This window comes from Xiphophorus hellerii, chromosome 15 (genome assembly GCF_003331165.1).
Source record: "Xiphophorus hellerii strain 12219 chromosome 15, Xiphophorus_hellerii-4.1, whole genome shotgun sequence".
Classification (NCBI taxonomy): Eukaryota; Metazoa; Chordata; class Actinopteri; order Cyprinodontiformes; family Poeciliidae; genus Xiphophorus; species Xiphophorus hellerii.
This window is the reverse complement of record NC_045686.1, coordinates 3,277,461-3,299,094: the sequence shown is the minus strand read 5'-3', so window position 1 is coordinate 3,299,094 and position 21,634 is coordinate 3,277,461. Positions and strand designations below refer to the sequence as shown.

At 39.4% G+C, this 21,634-nt stretch overlaps 1 protein-coding gene across 1 annotated transcript in view; it reads left to right on the top strand.

The window, feature by feature from the left end:
- cad (carbamoyl-phosphate synthetase 2, aspartate transcarbamylase, and dihydroorotase) overlaps positions 1–21,323 on the top strand; it is a 37,550-nt gene extending 16,227 nt beyond the window's left edge. The window contains exons 17-44 of the mRNA XM_032585559.1: positions 3,564–3,728; positions 3,809–3,894; positions 3,972–4,218; positions 4,535–4,633; positions 4,705–4,929; positions 5,004–5,186; positions 5,738–5,956; positions 6,706–6,873; positions 6,952–7,134; positions 7,342–7,446; positions 9,254–9,499; positions 9,583–9,664; positions 10,934–11,100; positions 11,213–11,377; positions 12,098–12,229; positions 12,310–12,511; positions 12,920–13,110; positions 14,275–14,415; positions 14,491–14,580; positions 14,661–14,802; positions 15,447–15,640; positions 15,739–15,813; positions 16,421–16,633; positions 18,708–18,833; positions 18,904–19,059; positions 19,622–19,723; positions 20,404–20,498; positions 20,588–21,323. Coding sequence (XP_032441450.1) covers positions 3,564–3,728; positions 3,809–3,894; positions 3,972–4,218; positions 4,535–4,633; positions 4,705–4,929; positions 5,004–5,186; positions 5,738–5,956; positions 6,706–6,873; positions 6,952–7,134; positions 7,342–7,446; positions 9,254–9,499; positions 9,583–9,664; positions 10,934–11,100; positions 11,213–11,377; positions 12,098–12,229; positions 12,310–12,511; positions 12,920–13,110; positions 14,275–14,415; positions 14,491–14,580; positions 14,661–14,802; positions 15,447–15,640; positions 15,739–15,813; positions 16,421–16,633; positions 18,708–18,833; positions 18,904–19,059; positions 19,622–19,723; positions 20,404–20,498; positions 20,588–20,687 — 4,299 coding nt within the window. The 3' untranslated portion in view covers positions 20,688–21,323. The remainder of the gene's footprint in view (positions 1–3,563; positions 3,729–3,808; positions 3,895–3,971; positions 4,219–4,534; positions 4,634–4,704; positions 4,930–5,003; positions 5,187–5,737; positions 5,957–6,705; positions 6,874–6,951; positions 7,135–7,341; positions 7,447–9,253; positions 9,500–9,582; positions 9,665–10,933; positions 11,101–11,212; positions 11,378–12,097; positions 12,230–12,309; positions 12,512–12,919; positions 13,111–14,274; positions 14,416–14,490; positions 14,581–14,660; positions 14,803–15,446; positions 15,641–15,738; positions 15,814–16,420; positions 16,634–18,707; positions 18,834–18,903; positions 19,060–19,621; positions 19,724–20,403; positions 20,499–20,587) is intronic.
- The last annotated feature ends 311 nt before the right edge of the window (positions 21,324–21,634 follow it).

Genomic DNA, 21,634 nt, shown 5'->3' with positions numbered 1-21,634 from the left:
CTATCCCCAAACATCCTGGTACCAGCAACCCCCCAAGCTCCCCTCTCTGCTGTCGCTATCCCCAAACATCCTGGTACCAGCAACCCCCCAAGCTCCCCTCTCTGCTGTCGCTATCCCCAAACATCCTGGTACCAGCAACCCCCCAAGCTCCCCTCTCTGCTGGCGCTATCCCCAAACATCCTGGTACCAGCAACCCCCCAAGCTCCCCTCTCTGCTGGCGCTATCCTCAAACATCCTGGTACCAGCTACCCCCCAAGTTCTCCTCTCTGCTGTCGCTAACCCCACAGCGTTATGGTACCAGCTGTCGTTACGCAATAGTCAGCCCCGCCCTCAACCTCACAACATCCAAGGAGTGACTACTGACCAGCTCTCCGTCCAACGGGTCCAAAAAATCTCTAAGCCTTCGAGTATTACCCTGAAGCAAGTCTAGTAGAGATGATCTATCTAAGCTGGTGTCGAAGAAGACTCAACTAGCCTTTAACTACCTACAGTCCAAGAGTTATGGCCTTTTCCAGTTAAGAAGCAATCAGCTGAGTAGCCCTCACACCTGCACAACCTCAATAACCACTCCTATTAACGGTAGCGCCCCCTCTAAGTACAACGTGCGCTTGTTACAGACTAGTCAAAATCCTCTTTGAAATAGAAGCAAAGCAGACCTGGCTGTTGTCCTTCGAACACTTCAGATCTTCATCACTCAGTCACCTTTGTCTTTTCTCCAAGTCTGTTGCTGCAACTTTGAGATCCTAGGGTTGAGGCAGAGTAAGGCAGCCAAATCAGGAACCAGGGCTGAGGGTCAAGGGGTCTTGTCCCTTCTGGCGGTGCGAAGTCTCAACTTCCCCATGGCTCCAGGGTGCCAGACCTCTCTTCTTGGTCCCCTTGGCCTTATATACCCTTTCAACCCATGCCTCTATAAGGCGTACGTGACCTCTCGAGCATGCAACTACCTCATCGGAAAGTCCCAGCCATTCCCACATATACCCTGCTTCCCTCCCTTACTTTCCTCGTGACCATCTTAGTTTCAGATCCTTAATTGGGACACAGCTCTGGGGCAAGTCCAGACATGTTCAGACTTGCCTTTTTCCCTTGCCTCTGTATCTAACACATTGTTTGATTATTACTTCAATTACAGTTTTATATATGGTGTATGATCATCATAAGTAAATTCAAAATATCTTGTCCCATAATCATCAAAAAATCAAAATGCAAGATTCACTTGCTCAGGCCTTCATGATCTGTTGTCTGCATTAGTCTGGAATGATCCCACCTCCTCATACCAGTTTTCACAACACAGTGACCCCCCAATACTTACGTCCAGTTACCTGAAATTTTTTTCAGTTATTAAAAAATCCAGGGTGGCACCCAGTACCTCAGCGTTCCCGAATTATACATGTCAACAAAAACACGCCCAACTCTCCGGAATATATTCGGTTTTGGTGTTTCTTCCTCCTGTGTTTGATCAATTTGTGGCTCAATCTTGGTTTTTTCCACCCTGGATTCCATTCTGTCTATCTTGATTTTTAAAGCCACGATCTCCTTATTTAATTCCTCGTTCTCCCTAGTAAGGCACAGCAGTTTTTCTGACTTTTCTTTTAAAGATTTTTCCGCGTCATTTTTTGCCATGGCCCGCTTCCGTTCTAGTTTAATTGTTAATTGTTGCATGTTGCAATAATCATTTTGCATTCTTTCAATTGTTGTTCTCGCTTCCTCCAATTCCAAATTAACTTTAATCATTTGTTTTTTATAATACCCATTCGAACTTATGAGTTTGCTATTCTCTACATGCCAATTTGTTGAGTCATCGGTCCTGTTCAGTCTCTCTAATTTCCTCTTCAGACTCTCCACTGTTTTCTGAAGCTGCTCATTTTCACTGTTCAGCTTCATCTGGTTCTTCTGGAGAATCTCTAACTTTTGTAACGTGAAATCTTTCTCCGCCATTGTTTCTTTCTCGTTCGAACCTTAAACTGCAAATGAATTTCTCTGTGGAATCTGGGAATACAAAGACAGTCACCAGTGATGTCACAAACAGGATGTGTGACATCACAGTTCAACATCATAGCCACAAGAAGTCTGTTGGGTGTGGGGGGGGAAGGGGGGATGTTTTTTAAAAAAAAAAACTTTATTAACACTGTATAACGACAGAGAGAAACATTTGTTCTGCCTCAAGAAAAAACAAATACAGACTAGAAAATTTCTGAAGAAATTTAACCGGGGCCTGCCAAAGCGTGCCCGTCGGTTTGGGCCCGGCGTTGTCATGCTAGAAATTAGCATCAATGCTAAAGAACGCTGCAATGTAATCAGTAGCATGTGGAGAATCACAAGAACGTTAAGTAAGGTGGCCGTGCACCATTCAGTATAATTTAAAATTTTTGTCAAGGCTTTTATTTTGAAATTTTTGTAAAACTTCATTTCAAAGGGCCAAACTAAATCCATGTATAACAGTCATTGGATAAAATCAGTTATATAATGCTGAAAAGAGCAATAATCTCATGTAAAAATTGTCAAGGCTTTTATTTTGAAATTATTATTATGCTTCATTTCAAAGGTCCAAACTAATCCCATGTGTAACAGTTACTGAGTTAAATCAGTTATACACAGCCCATAGCAGCAAGTAGTTCTAAAGGCCAGTTCAGTCCTGATCTGTTTCAACTGAGAGTTCCACTATAGATAGAACTACAGTGATGCGTATTTGTAGTCCTAATCAGCAGCCAATAGCCTCTTGAGTTCCGTTGCTATGTTAAATAAGTTTCTCACCAAGGTGTGAACTGTTAGTGACAGAGCTTCAGACAGCCTAGAAAATCCTGTCGCATGACTTTGCTCTGAAGCACCGTGACAGAAAACCGTACGATCTAGATAAATTTCGAAAACATTTTACCGGAGCAGACATGCGTATCAATGTCAGGACCGATTTTGATACCAATCGTGCGATATTTGTGGGCGTGATGGCGATTTCAAAATTATTTTGGGGTGAAAAATTGTCTTCATTTCTCACTCTAGCAGAGGGGCACTCAGGAAGATTCACACTCTAATTTTAGGAAAAATGAGAAACTTTGGGTTGCTTAGAGACAAATTGTGGACAAACCGTAACTGGTATCGACGAGCCGTCTTCACTTTCGAAGAGATCACAGACGTATCTACAAAATGAAATTTGAATGGCATTTCTACGTGAATTCGTGACGACACAGAGAATCCTCAAAAATAGAGTATTTCTAGGATTTTTCCCATTGACTTATAATGGGGTTTTTTTCATAGTTTTTTGCGAATTATGTCGCCATGTTAACCCCGAATCCCACCAAAAGTAATAGCTCCAATGGCGTGAATTTTCTGCACGTTTTGATACCTCATTTGTAGGTGTGCACCCAGCGGTATGAGCCGCATTAACGGTTACGGATGAAAAATAAAGAATTGGGAGAATAGCAATAGGTTCCTGCCATTGCTTTGCATGGCAGGCCCCAATGAAACTTGGATGGTATAAGTTATGACATTTGGGATAAATTAATTATTTTTGAGTTGAGCTGTATTTATTTGAGTCAGGTTGTATCTTTCCATCCCTCTCCTTTCTGCAGGAGCTGCAGACTCCCACCGATAAGCGAATCTTTGTTTTGGCGTCTGCGTTCAAAGCCGGCTACTCGGTGGATCAGCTGTATGAGCTCACAAAGATCGACCGATGGTTCCTGCACAAAATGAAAAACATTGCAGATCACGAGCGACTGCTTGAGAACTACAACCAGGTAAACTGTTAGATCATTATGAGTTTAGCTTTAAAAACAGATTGCACACTGAATTTTCTTCTTCTACCTAATAAATCCAGGTGGAGAGCACCATACCTCTAGACGTGATGCGTAAGGCAAAGCAGCTGGGCTTCTCGGACAAGCAGATCGCACTGGCTATACAGAGGTGCGTAGGAATCAGGACAAATTCAACTTGATTGTTTCTTCTCTGTTTTTCTTTAAATCAGTTTTCCTTTCTTGTAGTACGGAGCTTGCAGTCCGAAAGCTGCGTCACGATTACTCCATCCTGCCGGTGGTGAAGCAGATCGACACGGTGGCGGCCGAGTGGCCGGCGCACACAAACTACCTCTACCTGACCTACCACGGCACTGAGAACGACCTGAGCTTCAACGAGCCGCATGTCATGGTCATCGGCTCGGGCGTTTACCGCATCGGCAGCAGCGTGGAGTTCGACTGGTGCGCCGTCGGCTGCATCACGAAGCTCCGCAAGGTACGATCATTGGAGATGGTCAAACTATGGTGTAGGTTTTAAAAGAACGACTTCATATTAATGAAACAAAAACTGAAAATAAAAAGTCTGCAGCGAATGTATGTGTAAACCGATATATGTGTAGAGGTAAACCGCATGATGTTACCAAAGTAATATCAGTTACGTTGCTCAACCTTATTTCAGAACTTCAGTTTTTCTAAACCCGAGCAGCTTTATAATTATTTTCATCCTCAGAGATATAAGAGAATTTTCCACCAGGTAGTATAAAAACAAATTCAACTGAATTCAAGTTATTAAGTTGTGAACTTATTTACAGATGGGTTATAAGACCATCATGGTGAACTACAACCCTGAGACGGTCAGTACGGACTACGACATGTGTGACCGACTTTACTTTGATGAAATCTCCTTTGAGGTGAGTCGCCTGTTGAAGCAGATCTCTAAAAGAAACTCTGAGATATTAGGACATTTTTTTACTTTGTTTAGGTGGTGATGGATATCTACGAGAGTGAAAACCCAGAAGGGGTCATCCTCTCCATGGGGGGTCAGCTGCCCAACAACATCGCCATGTCGCTGCACCGCCAGCAGTGCCGCATCCTGGGAACGTCACCCGAGTTCATTGACAGCGCAGAGAACAGATTCAAGTTCTCCAGAATGCTGGACACCATCGGGATCAGCCAGCCTCAGTGGAAGGAGCTTTCAGACACCGAGGTACGGCAAGCCGGAGGGACGATCACTTCAATGCCTTGCTCAGTTTTTTAATTCTTCTTTCCCTCCTCCTGCAGTCTGCTGTGAAGTTTTGTGAGACGGTGGGTTATCCCTGCCTGGTCCGACCCTCCTATGTTCTCAGTGGTGCAGCCATGAATGTGGCATACAGCGACAGCGACCTTGAGAAATACTTGAGCAGCGCCGTGGCGGTATCCAAAGAACATCCTGTCGTCATCTCTAAATTCATACAGGAAGCAAAGGTGAGTTAATGCTACAGCTGGGCAATATGGACTTAAAGTTTTATCACATTATTTTGCCGTACCATTGTGACAATAAGGTTTAACTGTGTGACACTTGCTGTGTCTCTGTTGCTCATTTTGGCATTTCAAAAATAAATTGGCTTAATGTAAACATTAGCAGAATATTGACAGTTTTGTGCACATTTGTAATGGAAACACAGAAATTATATCTCCACCAGTGCAAATCCTTCCAATTTGTAATATGCTTCTTTAGAACAACAGTGATATAAAGAAGTGTGATTTTTACTGCTAAACTGCACACAGTATGTTCAGTATTGGTGTTTTGACTTTTTCATTAAACAGTGAAGAAAATAGTAAAACTATCCATCCCGTCAACGGACAGTTTTGGAAGGTTTTAAACATCAGTAGTTGGAATTTATTGTGACAATTATAAAATAAAATTTATATAATTTATCACGATAAATGATAAACTATACGATAATTACACACTTGTGAAAAACATTGCCTCAGTTTACGGCTATGAAAATCTTTTTTTTTTTGGTGTTTACCAGGAGATAGATGTGGACGCAGTTGCCTGTGACGGGGTAGTGACGGCCATTGCGATTTCTGAACACGTGGAGAACGCCGGTGTGCACTCCGGAGATGCCACTCTGGTGACGCCTCCGCAGGATCTCAACCAGAAAACCATCGAAAGGATCATGATGATCGTTCACGCCATCGGCCAGGAGCTGCAGGTCACCGGACCTTTTAACCTGCAGCTGATCGCCAAGGTGAGCCAGATTTGGGCTTTAAATCTTAATCATAAATGAATGAATTTTTGTTTCTTCACAGGTAGATTTTCAGTAGCATGGTTGATATTTCTTCATTTGAGAGCCACATGAACCAAAGCAGCTATTTACCAATCTGCACTCTGCTGCTGTATTGCAGACTGGAATTTCAAGCAGCATGTCAGGCAAAGTTTTGAAATCAGGGAACATTTCTCCAATTGAAGTTATCAGGAATCTGAGCGAGGGATTTTCTGATCCCTCACCTTCTTTAGATGAGAAACCTTTTGTTTTGTTTTGTTATTGTTCTCTGTACATAGTTAAAAATGTCTGCACCAAGTGGAGACAAGATTCACATCATTTTGATGTGAATTATAATCCATCAAAACGATGAACTGCCTAAAAGCGTTCAAAGTGAAATATCCATTTAGCACAAACTTCGACTGACACCCAAGGTTCTGTTTGAGAGAAACTAGCTTAATATTTTGAGTTTAAGAAATGTTATTTTTGTTTAATCTGCGGCCTTTGACAATTTAATTGACATTATCAGCTCTTATAAGTACTTAATTAAGAAAATTGTTCAGCTTATATGAAAGGAATTAAATAACTTTGGCTTACGCTGTACATTTTATACCAATAACTGGACACAATATTTATTAATTTAATGTTTTTATTATTTTGAGTGTACTACCATTGATTACTTTAATCATATAGCATAGATTATTTAACAATATTAACTATTCCCTTCTCTAAAGGATGACCTGCTGAAGGTGATCGAATGCAATGTTCGAGTTTCCCGCTCCTTCCCTTTCGTATCGAAGACTCTAGGAGTGGATCTTGTTGCCCTGGCAACTCAAGTCATCATGGGAGTCGAGGTGGAGCCAGTCGGTCTAATGCGTGGAAAAGGGATTGTGGGAGTTAAGGTAAATCGACTCAAACCAGACATGCTTTTCTTCTCCTTCATCTGTTAAAACGATAACCGTGTGTCTTCCATTCTCCAGGTTCCCCAGTTCTCCTTCTCTCGCCTCGCCGGGGCCGATGTGGTGCTCGGGGTGGAGATGACCAGCACCGGGGAAGTTGCCTGCTTTGGGGAGAACAGATACGAGGCGTACCTCAAAGCCATGCTCTCCACAGGATTCAAGATCCCCAAGAAGAACATCCTGCTCTCCATCGGCAGCTACAAGGTATTTAACATGCTTTGAGTTTAGCAGATGTCTTTGTGAAAGTGAACCATTATGTGAACAAAGTTGTCATATAACATGCAGATAAAACTGTAAATAAAGCTAAAATAAAATGTTTTACCAGTAATGGAAAGGTTTAGTGTTGGAGTTGAGACTTGAATGGTGTGAGATTGCCTTCCTTTTACTGATTCTTGAATTGTGTGGCGATAGAACAAGAGCGAGCTGCTGCCCACTGTGAAGGCTCTGGAGTCTCTGGGTTATGACCTGTATGCCAGTCTGGGAACTGCCGACTACTACACAGAACATGGAGTCAAGGTAGGACTCTAAAAATCTGTTTTTCTTCAGTACAACAGCTGAAGCAGTTTAAAATAAAAAAAAACTGCAGTTAAACACACACTCTCTGACAAATGCAAAACAGAGCAATTAGATATATGCATATTTACTCTGATAAAAAAATGGTCAAAAATAGCCTAGAAAGTGGTTGATGTGTAGATGGAATAAATAACTTTATGTTCCACACAGTTTATGAAGTAAAATTTGTATGTCAGCATTTTCTAAAAAGTCTGAGATTGAAAATGCAACACGGCAGATAAAAGTATTAATCAGCAGGTGGCAGTGTTGCACTGTTTAATGAATAGGAACTTTTTCATATATACTGTAGATGGATATGCTGAAGCGATTAATTGATAAGTGAAATTATCAATTAATTAACTGGAGATTCAGACTCTAAAAAGACCATTTGCTAAAAGAACAATACACTGATAACAGTAATTAAATCAAAACTTAAAAAAATGTATACAGATTTTTCTGAATGATTAATTGTCCCTGACATTATTGCAATAAATGCTAATATTGTTTTGAGGCCATTTTCAAGTAATATAATGGTAATGGCATAATAACGCAAAGACAGATTCTCAGAGATGCCATCCATCCATTTTCTTCCGCTTTATCCGGGGTCGGGTCGTGGGGGTAGCAGCTTCAGAAGGGAGGCCCAGACTTCCCTCTCCCCAGCCACTTGTTCCAGCTCCTCCGGGGGAATCCCACGGCGTTCCCAGGCCAGCCGAGAGACATTGTCCCTCCAGCGTTTCCTGCGTCTTCCCCGGGGCCTCCTCCCGATGGGACGTGCCCGGATCACCTCACCAGGGAGGCGTCCATCCTGACCAGATGCCCGAGCCACCTCAACTGGCTCCTCTCGATGTGAAGGAGCAGCGGCTCTACTCTGAGTCCCTCCCGGATGACTGAGCTTCTCGCCCTATCTCTAAGGGAGAGCCCAGACACCCTGCGGAGAAAACCCATTTCGGCCACATGTAGCCGCGATCTCGTTCTTTTGCTCATGACCATACTTGCGGGTGGGAATGTAGATCGACCGGTAAATCGAGAGCTTCGCTTTTTGTCTTTTTTTGTGGTGAAGCTCTCTCTTCACCACGACAGACCGGTACTGAGATGAATAAATTTAAATTCTAATCAACGTTTAACGCTGGAAGTGGAAGACTTTTTAAATACTCAAAATAAATAAAACAGAAACGACAAATAAAATAAATAGTGAAGTTTCTGTAAACAAAAATGTCCTTCAAAAAAGGGGCTAATTGAGACCAGAGCACCAGACTAGAGACTTTCATCATCCAGTTTTTGGTAGAAAGAGAGAAAAGAAAAAACTGATATATCACGCAAATAGAAATTTTTGAGCTTGTTTTAATTTATCATGTGATTTATTGATTTATTGCCTATTGTGACAAGCCTAGTTCTACCCTGAAGTCCTCAACTTGCAGTTTTAGCTTCACTTGGTAAAAAATCTATTAATCAACTTTTCCTTTCCTCTCATATTCCAAAAACAATAAACAACAAATATATTTTTAGCTGCAGATGCATCTTTTGGTACAAATGATCAATCGTTCACCAAAGTAATGTTATATTATTGCATTTTAGGCAATAAAACATTTTTCTTACTTAAAAAAGGAAGCAAATTATTTTGCACTTGTATTTTTCTAATGTATAAAAAGACTTCAGTGGTTAAATGAAAAATCAGAAGAATGTGGCAGTATTTTTTCATCCAATTAATTGTCAGAATAATTGTTTACTAGACTAACCGTCACTCTGTGTGACCTCGCCTCCTCCTCTCCAGGTGACTGCGGTGGATTGGCCGTTTGAGGAAGATGAGAGCGAAGGCCCCACTAAAGAGCGACAGCGCAGCATCATGAACTACCTGGAGGAGAACCACTTCGAATTGGTCATCAACCTCTCCATGAGGAACAGCGGCGGCCGACGCCTGTCCTCCTTCGTCACCAAGGGTTACCGGACCAGGCGGATGGCCGTGGACTACTCTGTCCCGCTCATCATTGACATCAAATGCACCAAGCTCTTTGTTCAGGTAACCTGGCACCTTTCCAGGCAATGCTCGTAAAACCTGCTGGGCAGGATCTGAAGATATTCACGTGACTGATTTGTTTGCAGGCGCTGCGTCAGATCGGTCGATCGCCGCCTGTGAAAACTCACATCGACTGCATGACTTCCCAAACACTCGTCCGTCTGCCTGGTGAGTTACTACTAAATACCCTCATTGTCTGCAGCGTGAATATAAAAAGTGTTGAATATTTTTGTTTTGTTCTCTGTTTTAGCTGATTTAAAAAGACTTCTCATACATTTTGTTGTCTCCTTTTAAAGTCAACACATTATGCTTTTAAATCTTTCCTTTTCACATTTAAATCTTTCTGTTGTGTTTTGTATAAAGTGGAGCTTCAGAGTTTTGTTCTGTATCTCCATATTGACCTCTGTACTGAGGTGTGTCCGAGAGCAACCTGTCTCTTTAAATGCAACTGAAGCACTTCCAGTGAAGGAGAAATACTAAACACTGTTGGCCTGTTGCCTAACAATAAGCAATAAATCTATTGATCACATGATTAATTAAAATTAACTCAATAATTTCCATTTGAAAGATTTATCTTTCTTTTTTCAATCTCTTTCTACCAAAAGCTGAATGATAACAGTCTTCAGTCTGGTACTTTTGTCTCAACTAGCCCCCTTTTTTAAAGACATTTTTGTTACTAGAAACTTCAGAATTCATTTAATTTGTTGTTTTATTTATTTTGAATAAATAACATTTCTTCCAGTTCCAGTGTTAATTTTTTTTTTGAATTTAGAGTTTGTTGATCTTTTAGAATGTGTTCTTGAATTATTATGCCATTTCCATTATTTTACTTGAAAATGGTGTCAAAATAATATTATTATTGTGTGTCCCAAAACCTTCTGGGCCTAAACACTCCACTTAAGGAAAAGTACAAATAGACAAAAAAGTACTCTAGTAAAAGTATCACATTAACAATTTTACTTGAGTAAAAGTAAGTACTTGCTTTTAAAGGTGCTTGCTGAATGTATTTTCTAATCATTAAATGTGCCTAGTGTATGCATATTATTCAGTACATTAATAATATTTTGTCATTTTAATGACCAATGATGCAAATAAGCTATGCTTCTATTGTGTGTACCTATCATTCTGTGCATCAGAATTTCAGGGTTTGTTTGAATGCCACTAATGATTATACCTGAAAGTTTTTATTTAACCCAAAGAGAGAAAAACCAATATTATTTTAACTGCAGTTTAACACACTGAAGTAAAAGTTGTCAGCCTGAAAAACAAACTACTGACATTTTCACTCCAATTTGTCATAAACTCCACAGTTAACAGTCGCCCAGCTCTAATATAAATACATTTTCTCTAGAAATTATTTTCTTACCTGTTAGCCTGTTAATTCAGCATAAAATGACCACTTTGTTGCAGTTAAATTGGCTTGTTGTTGATCTCCAGGTCTAATCGATGTCCATGTTCACCTCCGGGAACCCGGTGCCACCCATAAGGAGGATTTCTCCACCGGCACGGCCGCCGCTCTAGCAGGAGGCATCACTCTGGTGTGTGCCATGCCCAACACGTCGCCTGCCATCACAGACGCCAGCACCCTGGCGCTGGCACAGAAGGTACGCCTCCAGACAAAAATCATTTGAAGTAGAAATTCTAGATCAACATTTGTATAACCAAAACCAGGAGTATTTGATCAGATATGGCGTTAAATGTGTAATGTGTCATCAGCTTGCCAAAGCGGGCTGCCGCTGTGACTACGCCCTGTATGTTGGCGCTGCTACAGACAACGCTGCCACCCTGCCATCCGTCGCTGCCCAGACTGCAGGTCTGAAGATGTACCTGAACGACACGTACTCCACCCTCAAGATGGACAACGTCTCTCTGTGGATGGAGGTTGGTTAAATCAAATCATGTTATCCAAAAAGTACAGATGTTTTCACCTCAAAGCTCTGTAGCAGTGACTGTTCAAAAAATGAGGGTTTTTTTCCACATTTGTACATAGAATTTATATAAAAGACCATCTTTAATTTTTTAATTTTTGTTAAATAAAACAGTCCTTTATGGGAAGTATCATTTTAAGAGGAGTAATGCATCTCGAAACTTTATTAGCTTCTTAAAAGAAAAAAAAAAACATCTGCATTTTGGTAAATGCAAACATGAAACCTTAGTTTTGGTTTCCATACACAGTAACACCTTGAAAAATCTTTTAAAGAGTTGCTTTACATTATGTTTTAATGTTGTTCACTTATCAAAAACGTTGTTCTAGCTTCCGCCTCACAGAGCATCTCTTCCGTACGACTCCCTCACTCAGCTCCTGCAGACTAGTCTGCAGCAATTAGCAAACATCTGGTGGAACTGCACTTCTGCTGAGCTCATTATAGTAGCTATTTATCAGTGAAACGCTGGGAAAAACGCTGATAATGGGTTATTAGAGGAGCCATGTTGTCATGACTTCCTCAAGTCAGAGTTTCTGAAAGAGTAGGAGTTTTAAAGAGACAAAGGCCCAATTTCAAGGTGCTGAGTTATAAAATCAAATTTCTTTCAAGTCATATTTGATAAGCAGCATTTTTATAAGAACTGAAATTAAAATAGTTACTTGATCATTCTTTGCAGCACTTTGAGAACTGGCCCAAGCAGATGCCCATCGTCGCTCACGCTGAGAAGCAAACTGTTGCTGCCATCCTGATGGTGGCGCAGCTCTACCAGCGTCCCGTCCACATCTGCCACGTTGCCAAAAAGGAGGAGGTAAGTCACCGTTCATATTCAGCTGGACTATGCAGACCTAACATCTATAAATTTGCCATCATTGATGAGTTGTTTTGTAGATCCTGGTCATCCGAGCTGCTAAGCAGAAGGGCATCCAGGTGACGTGTGAGGTGGCCCCCCATCACCTGTTCCTGTGCGAAGAAAATGTGACGGAGATCGGAGAGGGGCGAGCGCAGGTCCGACCGATGCTGGGAGCCCGCGAGGACATGGAGGCGCTGTGGGAAAACCTGGACGTTATAGACTGCTTTGCTACGGATCACGGTTAGTGAGCACCAATTTTAGGCTATTTCACAAAGAAAATATTACTTTAATTCACATTTTGCACATTTTTATACTTCCATTATGGTCTCAACTGCCTCTAAAAACAGCCCAAGCACCGAGGGTGGGCATTTATTGTTTCGTTTACCATTTATTGCCATTAATTTTTTATAAGAATTTTGATTTATTGTTTTTATTGTTTTACGAAATGCTGCTTAAAATCGCTCATAGCTATCCGTATTGTTGGGATTAGTTTTACAGTTTTCTCCGTTTGTTCAATGAGGGTATCAGTATGTATCAATTAATGAACTAAAAAATATAATGAACATATTTTGTAATCTACAGACCTACCCTAACCTGTTTAAGGAAGCACAACAGGTCGCCTTTAGTTTTATTTCCTCTTGTCGACAGCTCCTCACTCTGTGGAAGAGAAGAGCGCTGAGCGTCCTCCTCCCGGTTATCCCGGCCTGGAAACGATGCTGCCACTGCTACTGACCGCCGTCAGCGATGGCCGCCTCACTCTAGATGACATCATCAGACGTCTCTATGACAACCCCCGCAAGATTTTCAACTTGCCTGTTCAGGAAAACACCTACGTAGAGGTACGTCATTAAGGCTGTGGCTTTTTTCTTTAGTTTACCAAGAATCATGAAGATTCCCAAAGGAACTGTAAAAGAAGGAGAATTACATGTATTAAAGAAATGGTGTGACAAAAATAATTACTAAATTGTGGCAAGATAAAATTTTAATATGTAGTAACAATAAAATGTAAAAGAGAAGTTGTTCATGATAAAATGTATTGAAATAGATTAAGTGTATGAAATCTGATTTTTTTATTTTTTGTGGGGTTATGCTCGGCTACAAATTGCATTGGACTGCTCATAGTAATAATGTAAAAGCTTAAAAAGTCAAAAACCATTGTAACATTGAATAAAATAAAAATATTTTCCAAATAAAAAAATTACTCTGTAAATTCTACTGTTAAAACTTCCATAAATTACTGTGTGGAGATCTGGGGAAACTTTTAAAAATAACAAAACCTGTCTACATGCATCAAAAGACAGCTATACAAATTATAACTTAATCAAATTTTCATCCAACTAATGAAATATTTCTTACAGTTATAAAACTTTATGCCTTTGTAGATCTCAGGAGTGCATTGATTATGTACATATCTCTTTCTAATAATCTCCTTCCAAGTTTTATACAGAAGTGGTTCAAAATTAAAGAAAACACTGAATTGAGAGAGAAGGGTTTGTTTAAAAAAAAAAAGCTACATGTTTGGGTGAATATTAAAAGCAATTGTTCTTAAATTTTTCAGGTGTGGAATAATTTGTATTGGGTTGAAACTGTTTTTCACTCTTAAAATAAAAAAATAAAATAAAATTATATGCTAAACAAATACAAAATGTTTTATGATTGTTTATATTTTACGTGTTTGTCGACGGACTCAACTGGAATTACTTGGAGATAAAATATACAGGAAAAATTCTGCTATTTTGATTTTGATGATCCTGTACGTATAACAAACACTTTTTTTCAGTACACACTTTGTGTTCTTGCCATTAACAGAAATTTAAACATTTCTTATTTCTTTATTAGTTTTCTCTTGGAAAGAAAAACAGATACGTACAAGTTGAATAATTTTTTCCTTTTGTTTGTGTTCTTATTGTTGTATTAAAAGGTTAAACAATGACAGAAATAAATAATAATAATAATAATAATCTGAAGTAATTCTGCTTTAAATATTTTTCTTGTTTTTTCAGGTTGATTTGGAGCAAGAGTGGGTTATTCCTCAGTCGATGCAGTTTACCAAGTCCAAGTGGACTCCGTTCCAAGGCCTGAAGGTGAAGGGTAAAGTTCTCCGGGTTGTCCTGCGAGGAGAGGTGGCCTACATCGACGGACAGGTCGGCTTCTTGCTCCACATCGTCTGTTTTATGAATGTTTTATTGGGTTTAAAGTAGAATATCTGTCCTCTTCAGGTTCTGGTGCCTCCTGGTTACGGTGAGGATGTGAAGACCTGGCCTGCTGCTTCCATACACTCAGCTGAACCAGTTAAAGACATCCCACTGGTATTCAACCTGAAACCGTAAAAAAAAAGAAGTATCTTGAGATTATTTTTATTCAGAAAGTTTGCTTCCTGCTCCATCAGTCTCCGGAGCGACCGCGTCCGACTCCTCCTCGTGAAGGACACGTCCGGACCAGACCTCCAAGTCCCAGACGCGTTCCGGGAGAGTCCCGTTTCCTTCTGCCGCCAAGACTCCACCGTTCCTCTGATCCTGGACTGCCACCAGGTACTACAATACCCATCATGCCTCAACGTGGTCAAACCTTCTGTCAATAGATCTGTCCATATATTCATTTTAATTTCAATAAGCTTACATTTTTAACAAACCTTTAACTCTTGAACTAGAAGACATTTTAAATATCCAAAACAAATGGGCAAAGCAACTGAAACGACAAATAAAATGGATACTGACGTCTGTAAACATATTTACTCTTCAAAAATGAGGCTAGGTGAGACCAAAGCACCAAGCTGAAGACTTTTGTCACAGTCTGGTAGAAAGAGAAACATGGGAAAAATAAACACTCATGCAAATGGAAATTATCAAGCTTGTTTTAATTTATCATGCGATTAATTGATTCATTGATTATTGATTATTGCGACAGGCTAAACACCGACATAACAGATGGAGACTGATCAACTCTTTTTTTGTAAAAGCAAAAAATTATTGAAATCAACTAATTTAGTAATCGACTAATCGTTAACTGATGATGTGAAAATGTTTTTGCAAAATTCAGGAAGTTATTTCAAATTTTTCCATTTCCATCAACCTTTTCTGATGTCAAATGTTAATGGGAATACAGTTATTGTGAGTTGTTCCAGAGGAACATCATTGTTTATGGGCCACTGCTTGTGTTTTACTGATTCCTGTAGACCTGACCATGGTCCCGCCTTCTGGTTCTGGTGACGCCTACAGTCATCCTCCGCCTCTGTCCAGGCTGCTCTCCCCTCTGTCCGAGTCCAAACAGATGACTCCCTCCCAGGTGCCCCACTGCCAGACGTCTCCCCTGCTTCACCCACTGGTGGGCCAGCACATCCTGACCGTCAGCCAGTTCAGCAAAGAGCAGGTACCTCCATGACAAAAACTCATGCAGGACATAAATATGGCTGTAGTTCTGTTAAATCCCAATCAAGTTTTATTTTTTGCTTTTTTTGTCTCCTTCAGATGTCCCACCTTTTTAATGTTGCTCACACTTTGCGGTTGTTGGTTCAGAAAGAGCGAAGCCTGGAAATCTTGAAGGTAACTTATCTTAAGACGTGTTATACAAAATTCACATTTTTTTATGTTTTTGAACTTCCATTTGTGCTTCTACAAACAGTCCAACCATGAAAAAAAAAAATGTTTTTTGGTCTCAACATGTGTTAAAATCCAAAGAATAAAAATGTTAATAGTTTTGGAAGTGGACACTTCTGATATGTAATGGCAAATTGTTCCATAACTTAAATATGAAATAAATAAGATATAAAATCACATTTGCATGTGCTGTACAATGACTGATGGAAAAGTTGGTAGTTTTGTTGTTGACACAGAAACCACTTGCTGTGTTCTTGTTGATTGTGCAGGGGGCTCCTCATCTGCTTTTCAAAGATGTACAGATGTATAATTGCACATCTGTTTGCAGCCATTTTCACATGTGATTGTAAACGTTGAGTTTGGGGGGCAAGGCCAGCTGCAGCTCAAACAACTCAAGATGGGAACTCAAGACTAAAATCTCATTATCTTAAAATGATTTTTTGCAAAAAATTTAATAGCCGTAGACCTATCCTAACCTGCCCAAAGAAAGACTATAGGCCACCTTTAACATTTATATTTTCTGTCTAATTGTTGTTCTATCCTCTCCTATCAGGGTAAAGTCATGGCGTCCATGTTCTACGAGGTCAGCACTCGAACCAGCAGCTCCTTTGCAGCAGCCATGCAGCGTCTGGGTGGCTCCGTCGTGCATTTCAGCGATTCCACGTCTTCCTCCCAGAAGGGAGAGTCACTGGCAGACTCTGTTCAGACCATGAGCTGCTACGCTGACGTCCTGGTGCTCCGACACCCGACTCCCGGAGCTGTGGAGGTGGGTTTCTGGATCAACACACATTCTTAAAAACTTCAGACAAGATGACACTTTCAAGGTTTTAAATTCCATTTTATAATCATTGAGTGTAACTTTATTCCTATTTAAAAAATGAAGACCAGAGAAACGAGTTTACCGACATGGATCCTGAACATTTAAGAACATATTTTGTTTATATTTTAAATTTAAAAGAACAATTAAAATTTTGTGAAGGACTGTTACACGTAGTTGGGACTACAGGTGATTTTTTTTTTTTTTTCCATAAACTGGAATCACACCCCTCTTCCTTTTTAAAAGTCTTCTCATTTTTGTCATATCTGAAAAACATAACTTTCCCATTCAGTTAGTTTCTTAGGTTTTATTTTCTTACTCTAGTTCAGTAGATCAGTGTGGATGGGAAGTCTTCTCCATTCAAGGGGTAAGGAGTTTTTTTAATCAAAGATTTGAGTGGAAGAAGCTTTGGCTGAGTGCTTTGCTCTTACATTTTTAAACGCTAACATTACCTGCAGTTGTTTGCACTGACATTTGTTAATTTGTACAAAGGAGTTTAACATAGAACTGCTGGAAAGCTATTGTCTTTGGCTTTGTGTGTTTTTCTTTTTGATATAGCATGGTAACTCAATTCTTACAATCTGTCATCTCGAAGCCAAGGGCAGATGACCGCCTATTGACAAAACATAACCTGCAATTGCTTTGACAGATCACTGCCTGTTTCTCATTAATTTGCTTTTAAATGTTTAGATTAGAGGTTCATGCTTTGCATTTTTGAAGTTTTATAGTTTAGGTCAATCTGAAAGAGCAATAGAGATACACCTGTCATTCTGATCCTGATTATTCCCAAGCCTGCCAGACATCAGACATACAAACTGAATTTGCTTTTCTAAATGTTTAAATGCAAAAAAGCTTAGAAAATTTGTATCAGATTCGTATCTGATTTAGGGTGTTTATACACCTGTTAAGGGAACCGGTAGACTCGGTTTGACTGGGGAGCAAAGATACAACAATTGTTAGATTTTCAACTGGTGCAATTCTCTTTCATGCTGCACCGTGTCAAACCAACTAAACCAGGGGTCTCAAACTCCAGTCCTCGAGGGCCGCAGTCCTGCAACTTTTAGATGTGCCTCTGCTGCACCACACCTGAACAGAATAATTAGGTCATTAAGGCTCTGGAGAATTGATCTACACAAGGAGGAGGTCATTAAGTCATTTCATTCCAGTGTTTTGTACCTGTGGCACATCTAAAAATTGCAGGACTGCGGCCCTCGAGGCCTGGAGTTTGAGACCCCTGAACTAAACCCTTTGAGCAACCTGTCCCCCTCCTCACCTGTGGGGGCGCTGCATCAAGAACTTCTGAAGGAAACAATACAAAAATCTCTGAAGAAGACACTGAGTGAAATTTTCTTCTTCACCAAATGGAAACAGATTTTGTGAAGCTCGTAGTGTCAAATTTTAGTAGCGGTAGTAGGATTTCTGTTTTGTCTTTGGTAAAATACCACAAGCAGCTTCTTTTGCATTTGTTTTGATTGAATTTACCCAGAATGCAGTCTGGTTCCGGTACGGTGTAGTCCGTTTCCTGCTTTTGGAGTAGTCTCCGAAACGGAGGTTTGTAGGCAGACCGGAGTTGACTTTTTTGATCTGCACCAGAGTTTGATTGCACATTCACACCTCCACAAACGAGTCAGACTTTCCAGGCAAACGAACTATAGTTTGACTAAAGCTCACTGAACAGGGCTGGTGTGAATGTCTTCTTGATGCCACATATGGAAGTAGCACAAAATTAATTTTTTGGAAGAGGGGGGTGAAAAGATTGCAGTGAAAAAGTCGAATACGGACCAAAAAAGAAAAAAGGAATCAGATTTAGGTGGCATTTGCTTGCTGTGACTAAAACTTAAAACAAGCATGACTTTAACCTAAATGCTCATTTTACAGCAAAACGCAAGTAGTGTTGAAATCCATTGGAAATTGCTAGTTAAAAGTTAGACAGAAAACTAAACCAGTACTCTGCAGGTCACATTCTAGCTGCATGATTTGTGAACCAGTCTAGTATTTTAACATTGTTATATTTTATCTGCAGAATGCATCCCGTCCCTGCCGTAAACCAGTGATAAACGCCGGCGACGGCGTCGGGGAACATCCCACCCAGGCCCTGCTGGACGTCTTCACCATCAGGGAGGAACTTGGGACGGTCAACGGGATGACGGTAAAACCTGGGAAACTCAGATCGTGATCTGAATCAGGAGCACAACACTTACGGTTTGTTTTTCTGCTAGATCACGATGGTTGGAGACCTGAAACATGGCCGCACTGTTCACTCTCTGGCCAAGCTGCTGACTCAGTATCGCATCACTCTGCGCTACGTAGCGCCTAAAAACCTCCACATGCCTGCAGAAATCATCAGCTATGTGGCTTCGAAGGGCATCAAGCAGGTGAACAGCATAATTTTTTAAGTGAGCAAGGGAGAAAAATACCAAGATATTACATAACCACAGTAAAATAAGCTTTTCATATAAATTTCCCCTCTAAAAATGTGTGAAATCATTTTTTAGAGATAAAAAAAAATCTAAAACTAATTTTATTTCATGTTACACTTATCAATTAATCATAACTAAGGTGATTAATCGTTTCAACCATAGTTTGAAGATCCCTAATTTATGTTTTCATTCTTATTGAAACCACTGGTCAGTGGAGGAAGACATTTTTAACTTATTATATGGGAAAATGTCTTGTTCCATTAGCAGAGTTTTTCACTTATGAACTATAACTTTTTCAATAATATTAAGGAATCACTGAAGTAAAACTAGCTCTTATTTCTTGCTGAAAAGTTACTTGTAAGTTAGTACACATGAAAAAAGACGAAACTAATGTATTTACACTAGAGAATAGACCATAAATACTTTAAGATTTTGTGTTTTTGCAGTGCACAGACGAACCCAGAGTGTAAAAATGGCTTCCAGCATAATAAACTGATTTGTTTTACTTTTGTAACAGGAAGAGTTTGACAGCATTGAGGAAGCTCTGCCTGAGACGGACGTCCTGTACATGACGAGGATCCAGAAGGAGAGATTTGGATCTGAGGATGAGTACAAAGCTGTAAGTTGGGTTTTAGTTTTAAACATTCAGAGAATGTTATGAAGTAGAGCTACGACTAATGATTATTGTAAAAATTGATTAATCTACCGATTATTCTGACAATTAATGGAAATGAAAAATGGCACATGCTCGAGTTTTTTATTTATTTAACCACTTATTAGAAATACATAAAAAGATGTGATAAACTAATAACATTTTATTGCCAAATACGTAATACTGTAACATTAGAACCAAGTGAAGTTAAAATATACCACTTGAGATGCTAAAACAAATTTATAGGCAATGTGATTTTTATCTTAAATGCAAAATTTACATTCTTTGTACAGTTTTGGCTCTTTTGTTGGTATTGTTTTTCACCAAATGCCTTTTTTTTTTGCTCCAGTTAGTGATTAATTATTACTAAATTAGTTGATAATTATTTCAATAATCCATTAAGTAACATTATATTGCCTAGTGTGCAATAACATAGCATGCTGGTTAGTAAATCTGAATTAATTGAAGCTAAAACTATACCGCCTGAGAAAATTTGGCTATGGGAATGTGTTTTTTTGAGTCTCTAAACTCCGGTTAGTGATTAATCTACTACAAAATTAGTTGTTGATTATTTTAATATCGATTCATCACAATTAATTGTTTCAGTCCAGTTATGAAGATCCTTAATTTCCTGTGTTTTTTATTAGTGTTTTGGTCAGTTCATCCTCACTCCTCACATCATGACTGTTGCCAAAAAGAAAATGGTGGTGATGCATCCACTGCCCAGGGTCAACGAAATCAGGTGAGTTCCTGTTTTTATTGTGCAGCGAAACTCATTCAAAAAAACAAAAACTTTCCGGAGTAACTTAATTTTTCCTTTCTTCCCATCAGTCCGGAGGTGGACACAGACCCCAGGGCTGCATATTTTCGTCAAGCTGAGAATGGCATGTATATCAGAATGGCCCTCCTGGCCACCGTACTTGGCAAATAAATCCATATTTCAGTTATTTGTAGCACAACGGGTGAAAGTTTGAAGTGCTAAACTGTAGTATTTTTATGTTTTTTCCTGAAAATCTGTACAAATTTTATTAGCAAGATGACATGAGAACACAACTTAGATGATTAGTTTTAGAGTTTCTAAGATGCTGCTTTAATGTTACATTTCTAGGTCTTGGTTTTTTTTCCTATTTGAAGCCATTTGGTGGATGTTGGTGGGACTCTCTTAAAGGAATTTGAGAACAGATTGTTCCTTTATGCTTATGAAATACATATTCTGTTGGCTCGTGGGATCAGTTAAAGTCCTACTAAAACCGGTTCTGCTCTGACCAATCATGATACCAGCTGATGTGGAAAATGCAAATTTTCTACTAGAATATTCCTTAAAACTTGATCGGTGGAAATAGAAAACACACAGGTGTTCTTTAACCATTGTCTGTGTTTAGAAGTATTAACTGTTACTGTCAATGCTTTCTTGTACTGTAACTTCTTAAAAAGTTAAAAAGTTCTTAAAAAGTTAGTACTTGTGTACTTTATATGATACTGAAAAGTTTTTAGTCCAAATCTAAAAGTATGTCAGTAAAAGTGTTGAACCTGAAATAAAAAGATTTTTCCAAAGCTATTGTAAAAATTGGAGTCAGAATAATTTGAACCATAAATGGGTAGCAATGTTTGAAATAAAGACTTCTGGATCAAGATTCGATAGCACTAAAACTGCATATTACATGAAATCAAATGTATTTTCTAACAAATAACAATTTTATTTCTTGTAGAGGTGAGGGAGTAAAATTCATAATTAAATTTGCTTTGTAAACTTGCAAGAAAAAAGTTAATGCTTTAAAAGAGTTTAGAATTTGAGGTGCAGTAAAGTGAATGCAGATTCAAAGGGAAAAAATATACATAAACAAAAAAGTAGACTATTGTAGGAGCAAATGTACAAAT